Source organism: Cherax quadricarinatus, chromosome 18 (assembly GCF_038502225.1).
Source record: "Cherax quadricarinatus isolate ZL_2023a chromosome 18, ASM3850222v1, whole genome shotgun sequence".
Lineage (NCBI taxonomy): Eukaryota > Metazoa > Arthropoda > Malacostraca > Decapoda > Parastacidae > Cherax > Cherax quadricarinatus.
The window spans coordinates 24,980,615-25,000,229 of NC_091309.1; the positions used below are offsets into that span (position 1 = coordinate 24,980,615).

Sequence of the window (19,615 nt, forward strand, 5' to 3'; positions counted from 1 at the left end):
TATGAAGAGGGAAAAGGTGCTAGACAAAAGAGAAAAGATTGGGAATTGCTGGTCTAGACAATATATTGAGTTTGTTCAGCTGTGTAATGTATTAGATAAGAAATTATAGTACAGTATTACCTGAATTACTTTTCTTAATTTGTTGATGAATCATTAACTCTTTCATTGTCGGCGATGTATAGGTATGGCCTACAAGCCAGTGTTGGTGACGTATTAATACGCCAAAATTCTAGCGGATTCAGATCTAGTGGGAGAAAGCTGGTAGACCTACATGTGAGAGAATGGGTCTATGTGGTCAGTGTGCGCAGTATAAAAAAAAATCCTGCAGCACACAGTGTGTATTGAGAAAAAAAAACTCCGACTGTGTTTTTGGTTTAAAACACCGACTGTAAGGTGAATTTTTGTATAGTATTTATGGGTGTATTCTCATTTTCTTGGTCTCATTTGATAAAATGGAAGATATATTACAGAAATAGAAATGATTTTGATTGGTTTCACGATGAAAAGTACCTTGAAATTGAGCTCAAAGTAGCAGAAAAGTTCAGTTTTTGCCAATGTTTAAGACTAAACAAATGACATCACCATCCAGTACGTGTCCAACTGGCCAGTCTGATATACAGTCACGAATGGGGTGACATTATTTATACAATTATTGCAATAATGCAGTAGTCTGCATAACAGTAAATCTTCTATTTTTTGTGTGAATAAAAATTCAAAATGGAAAGCAAGAGTAATATAAGAGGTCGGCCTGGAGACATGACTAATGAACAGAGAAAATGTTATTTTTGTGCCAGGAATGTCTGCATTGTTTATTCTGGACTATCTTGAAATTGGCATCTTTTGAAATTTGTGTGAAAACGGCTAAATTGCCAATTTCTGACCACTTTATTGGGTAGTTTAAATTGGGCAATTTCTTGTACTCATTCGATAGAACAGATGGAGTTCTAGCGAAATAGCTATGAGTTTGGTCGACTGGAACAATGGAATTGGTTGAAAATAGGCCTCAGAGTGGGCGAAATAGACGATGATTATATATCGCTGAGACCACTAACGTCACGAGAGCTTAATTCCATAAGTTTTCCATCAAATTTCGTACTTTTGATGTCATTACCATCGGGAAAAGATTCTCTTATCATTTCATAAGAAAAAATAATTTTTTATTTTATTTTTTTTTTGAAAATTCTTCGTAACTGAGAGCAAGTTTGTGAGCATGGGTACCTTACCTTTGATATACCTTTGAAGAATTTTGAGAGTAGATCTACTCTCTGAGCCCGGCCATGGGCCAGGCTCGTCTGGTGCTTGCCTGGTCAACCAGGCTGTTGCTGCTGGAGGCCCGCTGCCCCACATATCCATCACAGCCTGGTTGATCTGGCACCTGGTGAAGATACTTGTCTAGTTTCCTCTTGAAGGCTTTAACCCTTAAATAGCCCAAACGTATATACGTATACGTTCACTCTCATAGTGCCCCAAATTTTTTGAGAAAAAAAAAATCTTTTTTTTTTTTAAAAGGAAAAAAGAGCATATGGTACCCAGGCATCCCCAGTTATTTTAATATGGCACACAGTGAGTGCGCACACCCATTCTCTCATGTCTAGGTGACTCAGGCTTATAGTGGCAATGTTGAATGAATGACAAAGAAAACGTATATACACGTTTGGGGCGCTACACGCATGAACGTATATATACGTTTGGACCGTTGAAGGGTTAACACTTGTTCCAGCAGTGTTTCTGATATCTTCTGGTAAGATGTTGAAAAGTCTGGGACCCCGGATGTTGATACAGTGTTCCCTTATTGTCCCCACTGCACCCTTGCTCCTCACTGGGTTTATTTTACACTTCCTCCTATATCTCTCACTCCAGTATGTTGTTATGCAGATTTGGGACCAAGCCCTCGAGTACCTTCCAGGTATATATTATTATGTACCTCTCTCTCCTCCGCTCCAGTGAGTACATGTTCAAGACTTGCAGGCATTCCCAGTAGTTTAGGTGCTTTACTGGCTCAATGTGAGCCGTAAACGACCTCTGTATTTGTTCCAGCTCTGGTATTTCTCCTGCCCTGAACGGGGCCGTCAGCACTGAGCAATATTCTAAGTGAGGGAGCACTAGCGATTTGAAGAGTGTCACCATCAGCATTATTTCCCTTGTTTTGAAAGTTCTCAATACCCACCCAGTCATTTTCCTGACTGTCATGATCTTTTTCTTGCTATGGTCTTTAAAAGAAAGGTCGGCTGACATAATTATTCCTAGGTCTTTTGCGTGTTCCTTACGTTCTATTTGGTGACCCTCTTGAGTTTTGTATATGGTGCTCCTTTTGAGTTCTTCATTCTTTCCATACCTAAGCAGCTGGAACTTATCACCATTGAACGTCATGTTGTTTTCCACTGCCCACTGGAAAACCCTGTTTATGTCTTCCTGTACTTTTTCAGTGTCCTCTACCGTACTGACTTTCATGCTTATTTTAGTGTCATCTGCAAATGATGATACAAAAGTGTGTCGGGTGTTTTTGTCTATGTCTGCTATGAGGATGAGGAACAGCAGAGGTGCCAGGACAGTGCCTTGGGGCACTGAGCTTTTGACCTCGCTGATGCTGGATCTTGCCCTCTTCACTACTACTTTTTGTGTTCTGTGTGTTAGGAAACCGAAAATCCACCTGCCTACCTTCCCCGTAATGCCCATGGCCTTCATTTCGTGCACTATCACTCCATGATCGCATTTGTCAAACGCCTTTGCAAAATCTGTGTAAATCACATGTGCGTTTTGGTCATCTTCCAGTGCCTCCCTAATTCTGTCATAATGGTTCAGCAGCTGTGATAGACATGATCGTCCTACTCTAAAACCATGCTGGTTCGGGTTATGTTGGTTGTGTTGCTCCATGAAATTTGTAACCTGCCATCTCATCACTCTTTCGAAGATTTTTATTATGTGAGAGGTTAGGGCTACTGGTCTGTAATTTTTAGCTAATGCTCTACTACCTCCCTTGTGCAAAGGAGCTATGTCTGCACTCTTTAGGGCCTCTGGTATTTCACCTAGATGTAAATCTCCACAGTATCCAGACTGCTCATCTGAAAATTGCTCTCAGGGCCCAAGAGTTTAACCTTAAAGTGTCCGAACATAGATCTATGTTGTTACCGCTAGCGCTCCAAACGTAGATCAACGTTTTATTTTCCCTGCCTCCAAATTTGGTACGATTGGCCTGAGATACCTGGTCAGCATAGAATAGGTCTTAACACTTGGTGTGCACTGTATTAAAAATCTGGGACCACCAGTTCAATTGAACACCAGCTAGAGCAAACAGCTTGGCAAACACCAGGGATTCACTGATGTCATGTCGTATTAACACTCCCCTTTTAACCCTTTCAGGGTCTGTGCCGTAGTTCTACGCCATGAGCTCAGCTCACTCAGATAAGCTGTGAGTGGTAAATTTGGGCCTAGATATGAGAGAACACATCTGTGTGGTAAGTGTGCACCACATAAAACAAATCCTGCAGCACACAGTGCATAATGAGAGAAAAAAGACTGAGACTGTAATTTTGGATTAAAACGGTGACTTTGGGGTGTTTCATCATGGGTTTTTTTTATAGTTGTATTTGCAATTTCTTGGTCTCATTTGGTAGAATGGAAGATATATTAAAGAAATAAAGATGATTTTGATTGTTTTTAGTACTGAAAATGGTTTGAAACTGAGCTCAAAGTACAGGAAGGCCCCGCTTTACGGCGTTTCACTTTACGGCGTTCCGCTAATACGGACATTTCAAATTATGACCAAAACTCACTATACGGCTCCCCCCACCTGACTTTCTAATACGGTCACCGTGCCCCACCCTGTTTGTTTACATTCTCCATGAGCTCAGTAAGCACTAAGTCTCTCCATTTTGTCTGGAAACTCCAAAATTTCAAATGTTTTTAAAAGTTATTTCATATTTTATATATACTCTGATAATTATACTTATGTATACCTGTACCTAAATAAACTTACATACATCAAGTCATTTAAATGTCGTATATTACGTTAATATACACATTTTCATTAATCCATCCATGATATTTTTTTCAAAATTATATAATAAACACGATGCATAACATATAAATAAGATAAATACACCCCACAGTAGAATAAATAAACATAAATGTGAGCTGTGTAGCAGACGACTTCCACAAGTGGTGATAATAACAATACTGAGTCTCATTAAATGTCGTATATTACGGTAATATACACATTTTCATTAATCCAGCCATGATATTTTTTTCAAAATTATATAATAAACACTATACATAACATATAAATAAGATAAATACACCCCACAGTAGAATAAATAAACATAAATGTGATCTCTGGTAGCAGACGACTTCCACAAGTGACGCCATAATAACAATAGTCACGGAGTCTCATTAAATGTCGTATATTACGGTAATATACACATTTTCATTAATCCATCCATGATATTTTTTTCAAAATTATATAATAAACACGATGCATAACATATAAATAAGATAAATACACCCCACAATAGAATAAATAAACATAAATATAAGATGTGGGAGCCTGGTTTGTTTACATAACTCTGCGCCTGTCACCTCTCATGTATTCATTCTTTCTCTCTCTCATTTATTCGTTTTATCTCATTTACTTACTCCTGACCCTACATTAAGACTACAAATATTTTAAGGTAAGTAATGAGTGAACTGTATATACATTTTATCGCTCTGGGATGCTTAAATATCATAGAATAGTATGTGTGGGTGGGGTGGCCTGGTGAAATAGCCTGCCTATTACAATACATACCACACTTGATTTCTTACAATAAATACTACTTGTCTCACCCTAGATTAAGACTATAAATATTTTAAGGTAAGTAATGAGTGCACTATGTGTGTATTGTACCTTTTTATTGTTTTTTGATGCCTGGTTCTATTGCTAACTTAATATATGTTAGTGTAAACTTGTTATCTAGTGTTTGTATGCATTTATAAGTGGAAAAAAAGGGTGTTCCACTTTACGGCGATTTCCGCTTTACGGCGCTAGCCTGGAACCTAACCCGCCGTATAAGTGGGGCCTTCCTGTAGCAGAAATGTTAAATTTTTGCCGATGTTGAAGAGTAAACAAATCACATCACTCATCCAATAGATGTCAGCTGGTGGGTCTTATGTGTGTTCACAAATGTGTTGATATTATTTATACAATTATTACAATACTGCACAACAGTAAACCTTCCATTTTTTGGTTTGAATAAAAATTTGTTATGTGAATAAAAAATCAAAATGGAATTCATTTGTAAAGCCTGAAAACATAACCAATGAAGAGAGGAAATGATAGTTTAGTGCCAGGAATGCCTGAATTATTTATTCTAGACCCTGTTTTGAAATAGAAATATTTTGAACTTTGTGTTAAATTGGCCAAATTACCAATTTCCGATCACTTTATTAGGTAGTTGAAACAGTTGACTTAGTGATTTCTTGTGCTCAGTCGATAAAATAAAGTAAATCTAGTCAAATGGCTAAGAATTTGGTCGACTGGAATAACGTAATTGGCCTAAAATGGGAGTCAAATTCGGCAAAATCGCCGAATGAGTAAATATCGCTGACACATCAAAATTCGCGAGAGCATAATTTCCTCAATTTTTCATCAAATTTTGTACTTTTTATTTTATTACCTTCAGAAAAAGATTCTCTACCATTTCATAAGAAAAAATAAAAATTTTTTTTTTTGTAAATTCTTGGACCCTGTGGACACGTCTCAGATTTTGGGTCTGGACCCTGAAAGGGTTAAGAGGAAAGTGATGTTGACCCAAATTTTAGTGGATTTGAGATGGATGTGGCCAAAAGTGGTTAAGAAAATATCAAAAACTTTGATAATAACCCATGCAACATTTGTGCAATATCCTTTCAATTTTGATACCACTGGTACAGGTCCTCCATCACAAATCCGGCATCATTGGGACCTGTAGTGTGCCGGATTATTGAGTTTGCCGAATTACAGAGTGGTTAGGTTAGAATATTTATTATTATTATCACACTGGCCGATTCCCACCAAGGCAGGGTGGCCCGAAAAAGAAAAACTTTCACCATCATTCACTCCATCACTGTCTTGCCAGAAGGGTGCTTTACACTACAGTTTTTAAACTGCAACATTAACACCCCTCCTTCAGAGTGCAGGCACTGTACTTCCCATCTCCAGGACTCAAGTCCGGCCTGCCGGTTTCCCTGAACCCCTTCATAAATGTTACTTTGCTCACACTCCAACAGCACGTCAAGTATTAAAAACCATTTGTCTCCATTCACTCCTATCAAACACGCTCATACATACCTGCTGGAAGTCCAAGCCCCTCTCGCACAAAACCTCCTTTACCCCCTCTCTCCAACCTTTCCTAGGCCGACCCCTACCCCGCCTTCCTTCCACTACAGACTGATACACTCTTGAAGTCATTCTGTTTCGCTCCATTCTCTCTACATGTCCGAACCACCTCAACAACCCTTCCTCAGCCCTCTGGACAACAGTTTTGGTAATCCCGCACCTCCTCCTAACTTCCAAACTACGAATTCTCTGCATTATATTCACACCACACATTGCCCTCAGACATGACATCTCCACTGCCTCTAGCCTTCTCCTCGCTGCAACATTCATCACCCATGCTTCACACCCATATAAGAGCGTTGGTAAAACTATACTCTCATACATTCCCCTCTTTGCCTCCAAGGACAAAGTTCTTTGTCTCCACAGACTCCTAAGTGCACCACTCACTCTTTTTCCCTCATCAATTCTATGATTCACCTCATCTTTCATAGACCCATCCGCTGACACGTCCACTCCCAAATATCTGAATACATTCACCTCCTCCATACTCTCTCCCTCCAATCTGATATTCAATCTTTCATCACCTAATCTTTTTGTTATCCTCATAACCTTACTCTTTCCTGTATTCACCTTTAATTTTCTTCTTTTGCACACCCTACCAAATTCATCCACCAATCTCTGCAACTTCTCTTCAGAATCTCCCAAGAGCACAGTGTCATCAGCAAAGAGCAGCTGTGACAACTCCCACTTTGTGTGTGATTCTTTATCTTTTAACTCCACGCCTCTTGTCAAGACCCTCGCATTTACTTCTCTTACAACCCCATCTATAAATATATTAAACAACCATGGTGACTTACACAGTTCATTGAACATCGGCAAAAATCGAACATTTCCGCTACTTCGAGCTCAATTTCAAGGTACTTTTCTTTATGAAAGCAATCAAAATCATGTCTGTTTCTGTATTATATCTTCCATTCTATCAAATGAGTCCAAAAAATGAGAATACAACCATAAAAACCATACGAAAATATACTGCAAAGAGGCGGCTAATGGCTGAGAAGTGAACTCTCTTATTTATCGTCCGCCTTTTTTATTTTTGTTGTACGTTAAGAAGCATCTTTCCATCATACATTGCCCAAGTTTCAATGAGATAGCCCAACAAACAACCGAGAAAAAAATAATATTTACCAAAAATCAAATATGGCAAGCCCAAGCCAGTTACTGGAAATAAGTCACTTTGTCTGACCTTTCTGGGTTATCCTAGGTTCTCTATACATACACTGCTATGTATGATAATCTATGTAACTGTATTTGTGTATACCTGAATAAACTTATTTACTTCTAGTCTGTCAACTGAGTACAAGAAACTGCCCATTCACTTATTTCAACTACCCAATAAAGTGGTCAGAAATTGGCAATTTGGCAGATTTCACATAAATTTCAACAGATGCCAATTTCAAAATAGGGTCCAGAATAAACAATGCAGACATTCCTGGCACTAAAATAACATTTTCTCTGTTCATTAGTCATGGCTATAGGCCCCTCTTATATTACTCTTGCTTACCATTTGGAATTTTTATTCACAAAAAAAATAGAAGATTTACTGTTATGCAGACTGCTGCATTATTGTAATAATTGTATAAATAATGTCAATCCGTTCTTGACTCCATACTGGAATTTTGACTGGCAGGCGGACAGGTATCGGACGGTGACGTGATTTGTTTACTCTTGAGCTTCGCTACAGAATAGAACATTTTCGCTAGCGTGAGCGCAATTTCAAGGTACTTTTCGTCATGAAAGCAATCAAAATCATATCTATTTCTGTAATATATCTTTCATTCTATCAAATGAGACCGAAAAAATGAGAATACAGTGGACCCCCGCTTAACGATCACCTCCCAATGCGACCAATTACGTAAATGTATTTATGTAAGTGCGTTTGTACGTGTATGTTTGGGTGGTCTGAAATGGACTAACCTACTTCACAATATTCCTTATGGGAACAAATTCGGTCAGTACTGGCACCTGAACATACTTCTGGAATGAAAAAATATTGTTAACCGGGGGTCCACTGTATAACCATAACAACCATACAAAAATATACTGCTAAGCAGCCGCTAATGGCTGAGAAGTGAACTCCGCTATTTATGGTCTGATTTTTTTCATTTTTGGTGTATGTGAAGAAGTATCTTTCCATCATACATTGCCCAAGTTTGAATAAGATAACCCAACAAACAACTGAGAAAATAATAATAATAATAGTATAATAATAATAATAATAATATCTTTATTTACTACACGTACATGTACAAGGTATACAGGCCTAGCTGACATCAGTGACATACTACTGTATAGAAAGGCACTTGTTATGCTGAGTATTTCAAGAAAATTAGGTCAGTGTCCCAGGATAGCACCCACACTAGTCAACTAACACCCAGGTACCCATTTACTGATGGGTAAACATAGACAACAGGTGTAAAGAAACACGCCTAATGTTTCTACCCTGGCTGGGAATCGAATATTTACCAAAAATCATATATGGCTACCCCAAGCCAGGTACTAAAAATAAGCCACGTTGACTTTTTTGGGGTTATCCTAGGTTCTCTACACATGTGCTGCTATGTGTGATAATCTATAGAGAGAAAATAACTTTTTTGTTTCATGTTTATGGTGGAGTACGAGTGTATATCATAGTTAGCCCTGTGCTATACTCCGTTTTCTCTAATATAAGCCCCCAAGACAAGGATAGGAGAATGGTAAGATAAGATAAGATAAGATTTCATTCGGATTTTTAACCCCGGAGGGTTAGCCACCCAGAATAACCCAAGAAAGTCAGTGCGTCATCGAGGACTGTCTAACTTATTTCCATTGGGGTCCTTAATCTTGTCCCCTAGGATGCGACCCACACCAGTCGACTAACACCCAGGTACCTATTTGCTGCTCGGTGAACAGGACAGCAGGTGTAAAGAAACGTGTCGAAATGTTTCCACCCACCGGGAATTGAACCCGGGCCCTCCGTGTGTGAAGCGGGAGCTTTAGCCACCAAGCCACCGGGCCACCTGAAGGCCACCTCTTCATAACTCTGTCGAACTGCTCAGTGTTATGCCAAATATTATTCATTCTGGAGTATTTAACATGTTTTATGTTATTTATATTGTTCCTTATGTCATACTAGATCAATTGTGATAGGCAGATAAGCTGTAGTGTTGATATTAGTGTAATAAAGCATATTCTCCTGCTTCATGAGACTGAGCTCATGGCAACCAACATTGGCTTCAAAGCCACCTTATCTTTAATGGATAATGTACTGTGTAGGTGCTTTACATAATGAGAAGCATTTCTTTTATTCATTGGAACCATGGCTAGGGCTAAAAGTAAGCAGGTTAAAACAATAAATGGAGAAAAAGAAATTGGAATGACTTACGCAGCAAGTAGCGCCACCAAACAGTACCGGCAGGTTGGTGTGGCAAACCTGGAAATTTGAAATTATGTTAGCCAAAATTAGTGCCGAATAACTGAAGGAACCGAATAACTGATTGCCGGATTTGTGATGGCGGACCTGTGGTGTCATCTTGCCATGCCCTAAGTAAAGAGAAACAATTCTGGAACATGTGTAATGTGTATTCGGAAGGCCAGCTGGCTGGTGAGTGGCCGGCTGGCTGGGATGGGTGTCTGGCTGATTGACTTTGGCTGTCTCTCCATGTGTATCTATCTCTGTCTCTGTCTATCTCTGTCTCTATCTCACAGGTACACATAAGTATAGTTATCATACATAGTGTAAATTACCTAGGATAACCTAAAAAATGCAGACAAAGTGCTATACTGTATAACACTTTGTCTGCATTTACACTATGTATGATAACTACTTATGTGTACCTGTGACATGCAGAGATAGACAGAGACAGAGATAGACAGAGATAGAGACAGAGACAGAGAGATAGACAGAGACAGAGATACACAGAGACAGAGATACATATGGAGAGAGAGCCAAAGTCAATCAGCCACCCACCCAGCCAGTCGACCAGCCAGCCAGCCGGCTACTCACCAGCCAGTTGGCCTGCCGAATACTTATTACACATGTTCCAGAATTGTTTCTCTTTACTTACGGCATGGCAAGATGACACTACCAGTGGTATCAAAATTGAAAAAATGTTGCACAAATGTTGCACATGGGTTATTATCAAGGTTTTTGATATTTCATCAACCACATGTGGCCACATCCATCTCAGAGCCACTGAACTCTGGGTCAACATCACTTTCCTCTTAAAAGGAGAGTGTTAATATGACATCAGTGAATCCCTGGTGTTTGCCAAGCTGTTTGCTCTAGCTGGTGCTCAACTGAACTGGTGCTCCCACTGGGTACTAAGTGGTCCCAGATTTTTTAATACAGCACACACTGAGTGTTAAGACCCATTCTATACTGACCAGGCATCTCAGGTCAATCGTGCCAAATTTGGAGGCAGGAAAAATAAAATGTTGATCTTCGTTTGGAGTGCTAGCAGTAACAACATAGATCTACATTTGGACACTTTAAGGTTAAATTCTTGGACCCTGAGAACAATTTTCAGATGAGGGGTATGGACACTGTCGAGACCCATGTTCACAAACTTGCTCTCAGTGGCGAAGAATTTTCAAAAAAAATAAAAAAAAATTATTTTTTCTAATGAAATAATAGAGAATCTTTTACCAATGGTATGACATCAAAAGTACGAAATTTCATGGAAAACTTACAGAATTACGCTCTCGTGATGTTAGTGGTCTCGGCGATATATAAGCATCATCTATTTTGCCCATTTTGAACCTTATTTTTGGCCAATTCCATTGCTCCAGTCGACCAAACTCATAGCTATTTCACTAGAACTCCATCTGTTCTATCAATAGAATACAAGAAATTGTCCATTTACCAATTTCAACTACCCAATAAAGTGGTCAGAAATTGGCAATTTGGCCAATTTCACACAAATTTCAAAAGATGCCAATTTCAAGATAGAGTCCAGAATAAACAATGCAGATATTACTGGCACTAAAATAATATGTAAAGTAAAAGGACACAAGTGCAACTAATGTGACATTTTATTGTGGCAACGTTTTGCTCTCCAGAAGCTTTATCAAGCGAAACGTTGCCACAATAAAATGTCACATTAGTTGCACTTATGTCCTTTTACTTTACATATTGTCGGTAATTCTACCAACTTTATTACTAAAATAATATTTTCTCTGTTCGTTAGTCATGTCTCCAGGCCCCTCTTATATTACTCTTGTTTTCCATTTTGAATTTTTATTCACACAAAAAATAGAAGATTTACTGTTATGCAGACTACTGCATTAGCGCCGCAACCCACATGGCACCACCACCACCACCACCTACTGATGCATGTGGTCTATTATCCATCCAAACTGTAGCAGCTTCATTGTCACTTTCACTGTTTGTTGCTGGTGTAGGGCCGCCAGATGTACCCCAGGATGTACTCCATCCCTTTGGAATACCACTTGGCACACTACCAGAATGCATGTGGTGTCATATAAATCGACGGTTTGCTGGTGAATATTCTTTCTTGCTGTCACTATTCGAATGGTCATCGATAGAAAAGAAATCAAAATAATCACCAATACGCACATCAGAGCCCTGGCCATGGGAGAATATAAGCTTACACTTATGGAATTGTAAAACTGACTGTGAACCAGACAGACCAACCCCAGAGGGAGGCGGTTGAGGGTCATCAGGGTGTTTGGCACTGTTTCCATCAACCTTTTCACTGTCTTACCAGAAGTAAGACAGTGAAAAGTTTTTGAGGATAATGAGGGGTCAGGTTAGAGTATGTAGGAGAGAGGGAGATTATTTCCCAGTAAAAGTAGGCCTTAAACACGGATGTGTGATGGTCACCATGGTTGTTCGATATATTTATTGTTGGAGTGAATGCTTGGGTGTTGGCAAGAGGTGTGGGGTGAAAAGACAAAGAATCTTAACACAAAGTGGGAGTTCTCACAGTTGCTCTTTGCTGATAACACTGTGCTTTTGGGAGATTCTGAAGTGAAGTTGCAGAGGTTGGTGGATGAGTTTGGTAGGGTATGTAAAAGAAGAAAATTGAAAGTGAATATAGGAAAGAGTAAGGTGATGAGGATAACAAAAAAAATTAGGTAACGAAAGATTGGATATCAGGTTGGAGGGAGAGAGTATGGAGGAGGTGAATGTGTTCAGATATTTAGGAGTGGACATGTTAGCAGATGGGTCTATGAAAGATGAGATGAATCATAGAATTGACGAGAGGGAAAAAGGTGAGTGGTACACTGAGGAATCTGTGGAGACAAAGAACTTTGTCCATGGAAGCAAAGAGAGAAATGTATGAAAGTATAGTTATACCACGGCTCTTATATGGGTGTGAAGCATGGGTGGTGAATGTTGCAACAAGGAGAAGGCTGGAGGCAGTGAAGATGTGTCTGAGGGCAATGTGTGGTGTGAATATAATGCAGAGAATTCATAGTTTGGAAATTAGGAGGAGGTGCGGGATTACCAAAACTATTATCTAGAGGGCTGAGGAGGGGTTGTTGAGGTGGTTTGGACATGTAGAGAGGATGGAACAAAATAGAATGACTTCTAGAGTGTATAAATTTGTAGTGGAGGGAAGTCGGGGTAGAGGTTGGCCTAGGAAAGGTTGGCGAGAGGGGGGTAAAGGAGGTTTTGTGTGCAAGGGGCTTGGACTTCCAGCAAGCACACGTGAGCATGTTAGAGAGGAGCAAATGGTTTTTAGGACTTGACATGTTGTTGGAATGTGAGCAGGGTAATGTTTATGGAGGGATTCAGGGAAACCTGCAGGCCAGACTCAAGTCCTGGAGATGGGAAGTACAGTGCCTGCACTCTGAAGGAGGGATGTTGATGTTGCAGTTTTATAACTGTAGTGTAAGTGCACTTCTGGTAAGACAGTGATGGAGTGAATGATGGCGAAAGTTTCTCTTTCTAGGGCCACCCTGCCTTGGTGGGAAATGGCCGATGTGTTAATAAAAAATAAATAGATAGCTTTCCAGATGCAAAGGCTGAAAACCTTATTATGGAATAGACATTATTACCAATATCAGTATCAGCACAAAAGTGAGTTAAGGTGGGTATTGGGCAGTTTTGAGGGCATCATTATTGACAAAAGAATTGGTATTATCCCATCCCTAATCAATATAGATTGTAGGTAAATGGTTCAGAGAACTGAGAAGTTGATGAATTAGACACACGTACAACACTAATGAAGCTACTGTGTGGTGAATTGTTTCCTCAGTAAAGATACCAGAGTGTTGTACATGTCTCTAATTCATCAAGTTGTTGGTTCTCTGAACCATTTATCTACATTTCTGTCAGACACAGCAGCACCTTGGGATCTTGATACAGGGAATTCTTCACTTGTCTAACCTATAGGCATGACCTACTTCAACATGTGGATTTGTCCACTGTGATATCGCCAACGGCTGCTTCACCTCGCCTGTCTACAGTATATAAGCTACTTCTTTGCACATATGCTGTTTTCTTTTCGAGATTGATGGACTGATTACATCGAATCCAGGCTGAGGGACTGATTGCCTCAAACTCCTGATCTTCATTGTGTACTTCTAATTTTTCTTATCTTTTAATAGTACTTTACTTAAAAAAAAAAAAAAATCCTAAAAACTTTTCAATAAAATTTCAGTGGCTGCGAGAAGAGGTGGGAAAGGAGGAAGGAATGCCAAATGATGTTCTCTCTCAGCTGTTTAAACTAGTCGACCCCATATATGAGTTTCATGCACAGTTTCTTAAAGAACTTGACACCCGACTTGCGCAATGGTAAGTAATAGAGCTTGTGTGTTATGGTACAGGCGTTACAGTCAGTTATAAACATCACGCCTTATATGGATGTTATTGTATTATAGAACTGATGATATGCTAGGAATATAACCCATAAATTTTACCTTCTAAAACATCAGTTACATGATTTCCCTACTTCTGTCAACCTCAGTTATTGTTCCCCTTGAAGGGAATGGTGAAAGGTTCTTGATCCAAGGTATTAAAGCCACCCTTAACTTGGATCAAACCTAATATCCTCTCATTTCTCCTGGTATTGTTTGGCCCCTATGAGTTCAGCTGTTCCCATGAAAATAGCATTGTCCTTTTTCTGTTCAGTGTTTGTTGCCTACAAGGTCCTGGTGACTGTCTTCATGACAATTTTTTAAAATGTGAATGCAGTTATATTCTAAAGTTTGTATTAGGTCATACTGGAGGAAGAGGGTAGATACATTCTTCATTTATTATACACTCTTTTGTTAAAAGGAAGATGCAAGTGATTGGTATGCATCAGAGGCAGTGGATGATTTCTTACTACAGGGGAAAAATTTTGAAATTATGAAAAATTATGCATGCAGAGAGCATGCATAGTTCCTTTGTATAAAGGCAAAGGGGACAAAAGAGTGTAAAAATTATAGGGGAATAAGTCTGTTGAGTATACCTGGTAAAGTGTATAGTAGAGTTATTATTGAAAGAATTAAGAGTGAGACGGAGAGCATGATAGCAGATGAACAAGGAGGCTTTAGGAAGGGTAGGGGGTGTGTAGACCAAGTGTTTGCAGTGAAACATATAGGTGAACAGTATTTAGATAAGGGTAAAGAGGTTTTTGTCGCATTTATGGATTTGGAAAAGGTATATGATAGGGTGGATAAGGAACAATGTGGCAGATGTTGCAAATGTATGGAATAGGAAGTAGGTTATTGAAAGCAGTGAAGTCTTTACGAGGAAAGTGAGGCTCAGGTCAGAGTATGTAGGCGAGAGGGAGATTATTTCCCAGTAAAAGTAGGCCTTAGACAAGGATGTGTGATGTCACCATGGTTGTTCAATATATTTATAGATGGAGTTGTAAGAGAAGTGAATACTTGGGTGTTGGCAAGAGGTGTGAGGTTAAAAGATAAAGAATCTAACACAAAGTGAGAGTTGTCACAGTTGCTCTTTGCTGATGACACTGCTTTTGGGAGATTCTGAAGAGAAGTTGCAGAGGTTGCTTGATGGGTTTGGTAGGGTATGTAAAAAAAGGAAATTAAGTGAATAGTATAAGAAAGAGTAAGGTGATTAGGATAACAAAAAAAATTAGGTAATGTAAGATTGGATATCAGATTGGAGGGAGGGAGTATGGAGGAGGTGAATGTATTCAGATATTTGAGAGTGGATGTGTCAGCAGATAATATAATAATAATAATAATATCTTTATTTACTACAAGTACATGTACATGATATACAGGCCTAGCTGACATCAATAAAATAGTACTATATAGGAAGCCCCTTGTTATGCTGAGCATTTTGGGCAAATTAGGTCAGTTTTGTCCCAGGCTGCAACCCACACCAGTCGACTAACACCCTGGTACCCATTTTAAACTGGGTGAACAGGGACAGGGACAGCAGGTGTCTTATGGAAACACATCCCTAATATTTTCCAGCCGTACCGGAGGAGATTCGAATTCTGGACCTCAGTGTGTGAGCTGAGTGTGCTGGTGATCGAGCTACGGGACACCGTAGCTCGAAAGATGAGGCGAATCATAGAATTGATGAGGGGAAAAAGGTGAGTGGTGCACTGAGGAATCTGTGGAGACGGAACTTTACCCATGAAAGCAAAGAGGGGAATGTATGCTAGTGTAGTTATACCAACGCTCTTGTTTGTGTGTGAGGCATGGGTGGTGAATGTTGCAGCAAGAAGGGAGGCAATGGAAATGTCATGTCTGAGGGCAATGTGTGGTGTGAATATAATGCGGGATTACCAAAACTATTATCCAGAGGGCTGAGGAGGGGTTATTGAGATGGTTTGGACATGTAGAGAGGATGGAACAAAATTAAATGACTTCAAGAGTGTATAAATCTGTAGTGGAGGGAAGGCGGGTTAGGAATCGGCCTAGGAAAGGTTGAAGGGAGGGGTAAAGGAGGTTTTGTGTGTGAGGGGCTTGGACTTCCTGCAAGCGTGCCGGAGCATGTTAGATAGGAACAAATGGAGGCAAATTGTTTTTAGGACTTCTTGTGCTGTTGGAGTGTAAGGAAGGTAACATTTATGAAGGGGTTCAGGGAAACCAGCAGGCCAGACTTGATTCCTGGAGATGGGAAGTACAGTGCCAGCACTCTGAAGGAGGGGTGTTAATGTTGCAGTTTTATAACTGTAGTGTAAGCATGCCTCTGGCAAGACAGTGATGGAGTGAATGATGAAAGTTTTTCTTTTTCGGGCCACCCTGTCTTGGTGGAAAATCTACCTGCACCAAGGATGAAAATGGTGAATATACATTTGAAAAATTCAAGTCTAAAAACATTAATAAACCCATAACAGTTGGACCTATCTACAGAGTACCTTGCTCAAATATTTACACATTTAACGAAAGCCTGAGAAACATGACAACTGATGTAGAAATGAAAAACACATTATCTGATACTTATAGATGACTTCAACATTAACCTCATTCATGAACACGAACCACAAGTAACAGAATTCACTAACAATATGAGCAACTGCTTACTCCTACCATCTATAACCACACCAACAAGAATCACTGAGACAAGTGCCTCACTACTAGACCATATTTGGACTAACACTATATCTCCACTAAGAGCAGGCATTATCTCACACAACTCCACAGACCACTATCCCACCTTTCTCATAACAAACTTACGTAAACTCCCACAGGATACAAGTAAGATCTCTCTGTGACTACATGACAAAATGTCCGTTAACAATTTTATTTTGTCATTAAGTAACATTGACTGGCAAAGTGAGCTAGCACCTAGCCTTGATATTGACAAATGTTTAAAAAAAATTTTGCAAAAACCCAATACCTCTGTAACAGACATTGTCCAATAAAAACAAAACAAATCTCAGCCAAGAGATTAAACAGCCCCTGGCTTACAAACATCATCCTCACTTCTATTAATAAAAAAACATGTATATGAAAAACTGTAAAGACTGGATCAAATTACGAAGGAATAGATGAAACGATACTTGTCAGTGCATATGAATCTAATACGAAGGGCCAAAAAACATATTACAAAAACAGATTTTGTGACATAAAAGGGGATATGAAAAAGACATGGAAAATCCTCTCTGAAATTCTAGGATTTAGGAAACTGCCTCGAAAAAATGAAGTTAACCTAACTAAACCTAATGAACCTCTAATCCTACTGATGGATACTGCCAACAAACTAAATGTCTTTTACTCCACTGTAGGAACAACACTAGCAAGCAAACTTCCAAACTCGAACACAACCAAAAAGTACCTCACTGGCAACTACCTGTATACTCTTTTCCTAACCCCAACAAACCCTACTGAAATTTCACTCATCATCAAAACACTAAAGAACAAGGCAGGAGACCTAAATAGCTTACCACCATTTATGTATAAAAAAGTTTCTCATTTGTTGTCACTCATTATTGCATCACTTTTTAACAAGTCCATTGAATCTTCAACCTTCCCATCCCTACTCAAGACAGCAAGGGTTACACCAGTCCACAAAGGAGGGGATCCTACTGATTTAATTAACTATAGATCTATATCAAACCTACCCTTTCTATCTAAAATCTTCAATAAAATAATACACTTTCTTTCTTTCAACACACCGGCCGTATCCCACCAAGGCAGGGTGGCCCAAAAAGAAAAACAAAAGTTTCTCTTTTTAAATTTAGTAATTTATACGGGAGAAGGGGTTAAAAATAATGCACAACCAAGTTTATTCCTACCCTGTATCCCACAACATACTTAACCCCTGCCAGTTTAGATTTAGGCCAAGAAAAAGCCCAAATTATGCGATTATACATATGCTCGAGATACTATATATGGCACTGGAAAAAAGGAAATTGCACTGGGTCTCTTCGTAGACCTACGGAAAGCATTTGATACAGTTGACCATGATCTCTTGCACCTAAAACTTGAACATTACGGGGTCAGAGGACACTCACTCAACTACCTTAAATCATATATTAGCAATAGACATCAGTATATATACACAAATGGTGTTGCCTTTACCCTTAGAGCAGTGTTCTTGGACCCCCTCTTTTTCATTTACATCAGTGACCTCCCTAATGCCTCCAAACTATTTAAACCTCTTCTTTTTTGCAGATGACACTACCTGTATCTTCTCTCACCCAAACCAAACCATACTTAGAAACACAGTAAACAATGAGCTGCTAAAAATATCCACTTGGATGATGACCAACAAACTTATTCTCAATATCAACAAAACCTACTTCATTCTGTTTGGTAACAGAGCTGCAAATATTCAGCTAAACATATCGATAAATGGTTCCTCTGTTTCAAGACACACTGACAGTAAATTTCTAGGGCTCCACATTGACAGCTGTCTTAAATTTCAGACCCACATACAGCATATTTCCAAAAAAATCTCCAAAACAGTAGGCATCCTCTCTAAGATATGGTACTATGTACCCCAAACAGCACTTCTTGCTCTTTAATGCTCTCTCATCTACCCTTACCTCACTTATGGTATTTGTACATGGGGGTTCAACCACAGCAAATCATCTTAAACAACATAAGGCTGCTGTGAGAATGATTACAAACTCCTATGCCAGGCAACACACCCCACCACTATTTAAAAGCTTGAGCCTGCTTAACATACAAAACATCCACTTATGTATATTATTGTGCCTACTACGTACACTGAACATTGTCGAGAACTACAAGAGAACGCACTTGCATAACACAAGACACTATTTGATATCCCTCGTGTCCATCTCTCCCTATGCAGAAATGCAATGCATTTAACCCCTTCAGGGTCCAAGGCCAAAATCTGAAGTGGTGCTCCAGTGTCCAAGAAATTTTGAAAAAAAACAAAAATAATTTTTCTTACAGAATTAAAGAGTATATTTTTGTGAAGGTAATAAGACATAAAAAAAAAAAATTCTGATCAGTACTTACCGAGATACAGTGCCAAGAAGTTTGTCCAAAATGATGTGGTGGCGGCAACATCGACGAATTCCACATACGCGCATTACATTATTTAGCGTTTTTTATATTTTTTTCTTTTCTTTTCCAATTTTTTTCTTTTCCTACTAACATTTGGGGCCTGAGAGACCAATACTGTATATAATGTATATATATAAACTCACTGTATTGAACACAATAACCACACTAAAGTTATTATCATATTATTGTTTACCACTGTTGTTTATTACAATAAACATGCACAAATCTTGTATAATACTAATGTTCTATCATATATTTACATATTTACAATCACTGGACATGGTTTTAGAACTGCTGGAGCTTGTGGAACTCCTTGAAACAAGGCACCATGCACAGAGGGACCTTACATTCCTCACACATAAACCG

General features: G+C 39.1%; 1 protein-coding gene across 6 annotated transcripts in view; it reads left to right on the forward strand.

Moving 5' to 3' along the window:
- Positions 1-19,615, forward strand: part of Cdep (Chondrocyte-derived ezrin-like domain containing protein) — a 628,747-nt gene that overhangs the window by 495,342 nt on the left and 113,790 nt on the right. For all 6 annotated transcript variants that reach the window (XM_070086348.1, XM_070086350.1, XM_070086352.1 and 3 more), the window contains one exon: positions 13,963-14,096. In XM_070086348.1, the coding sequence (XP_069942449.1) occupies positions 13,963-14,096 (134 nt within the window). The remainder of the gene's footprint in view (positions 1-13,962; positions 14,097-19,615) is intronic.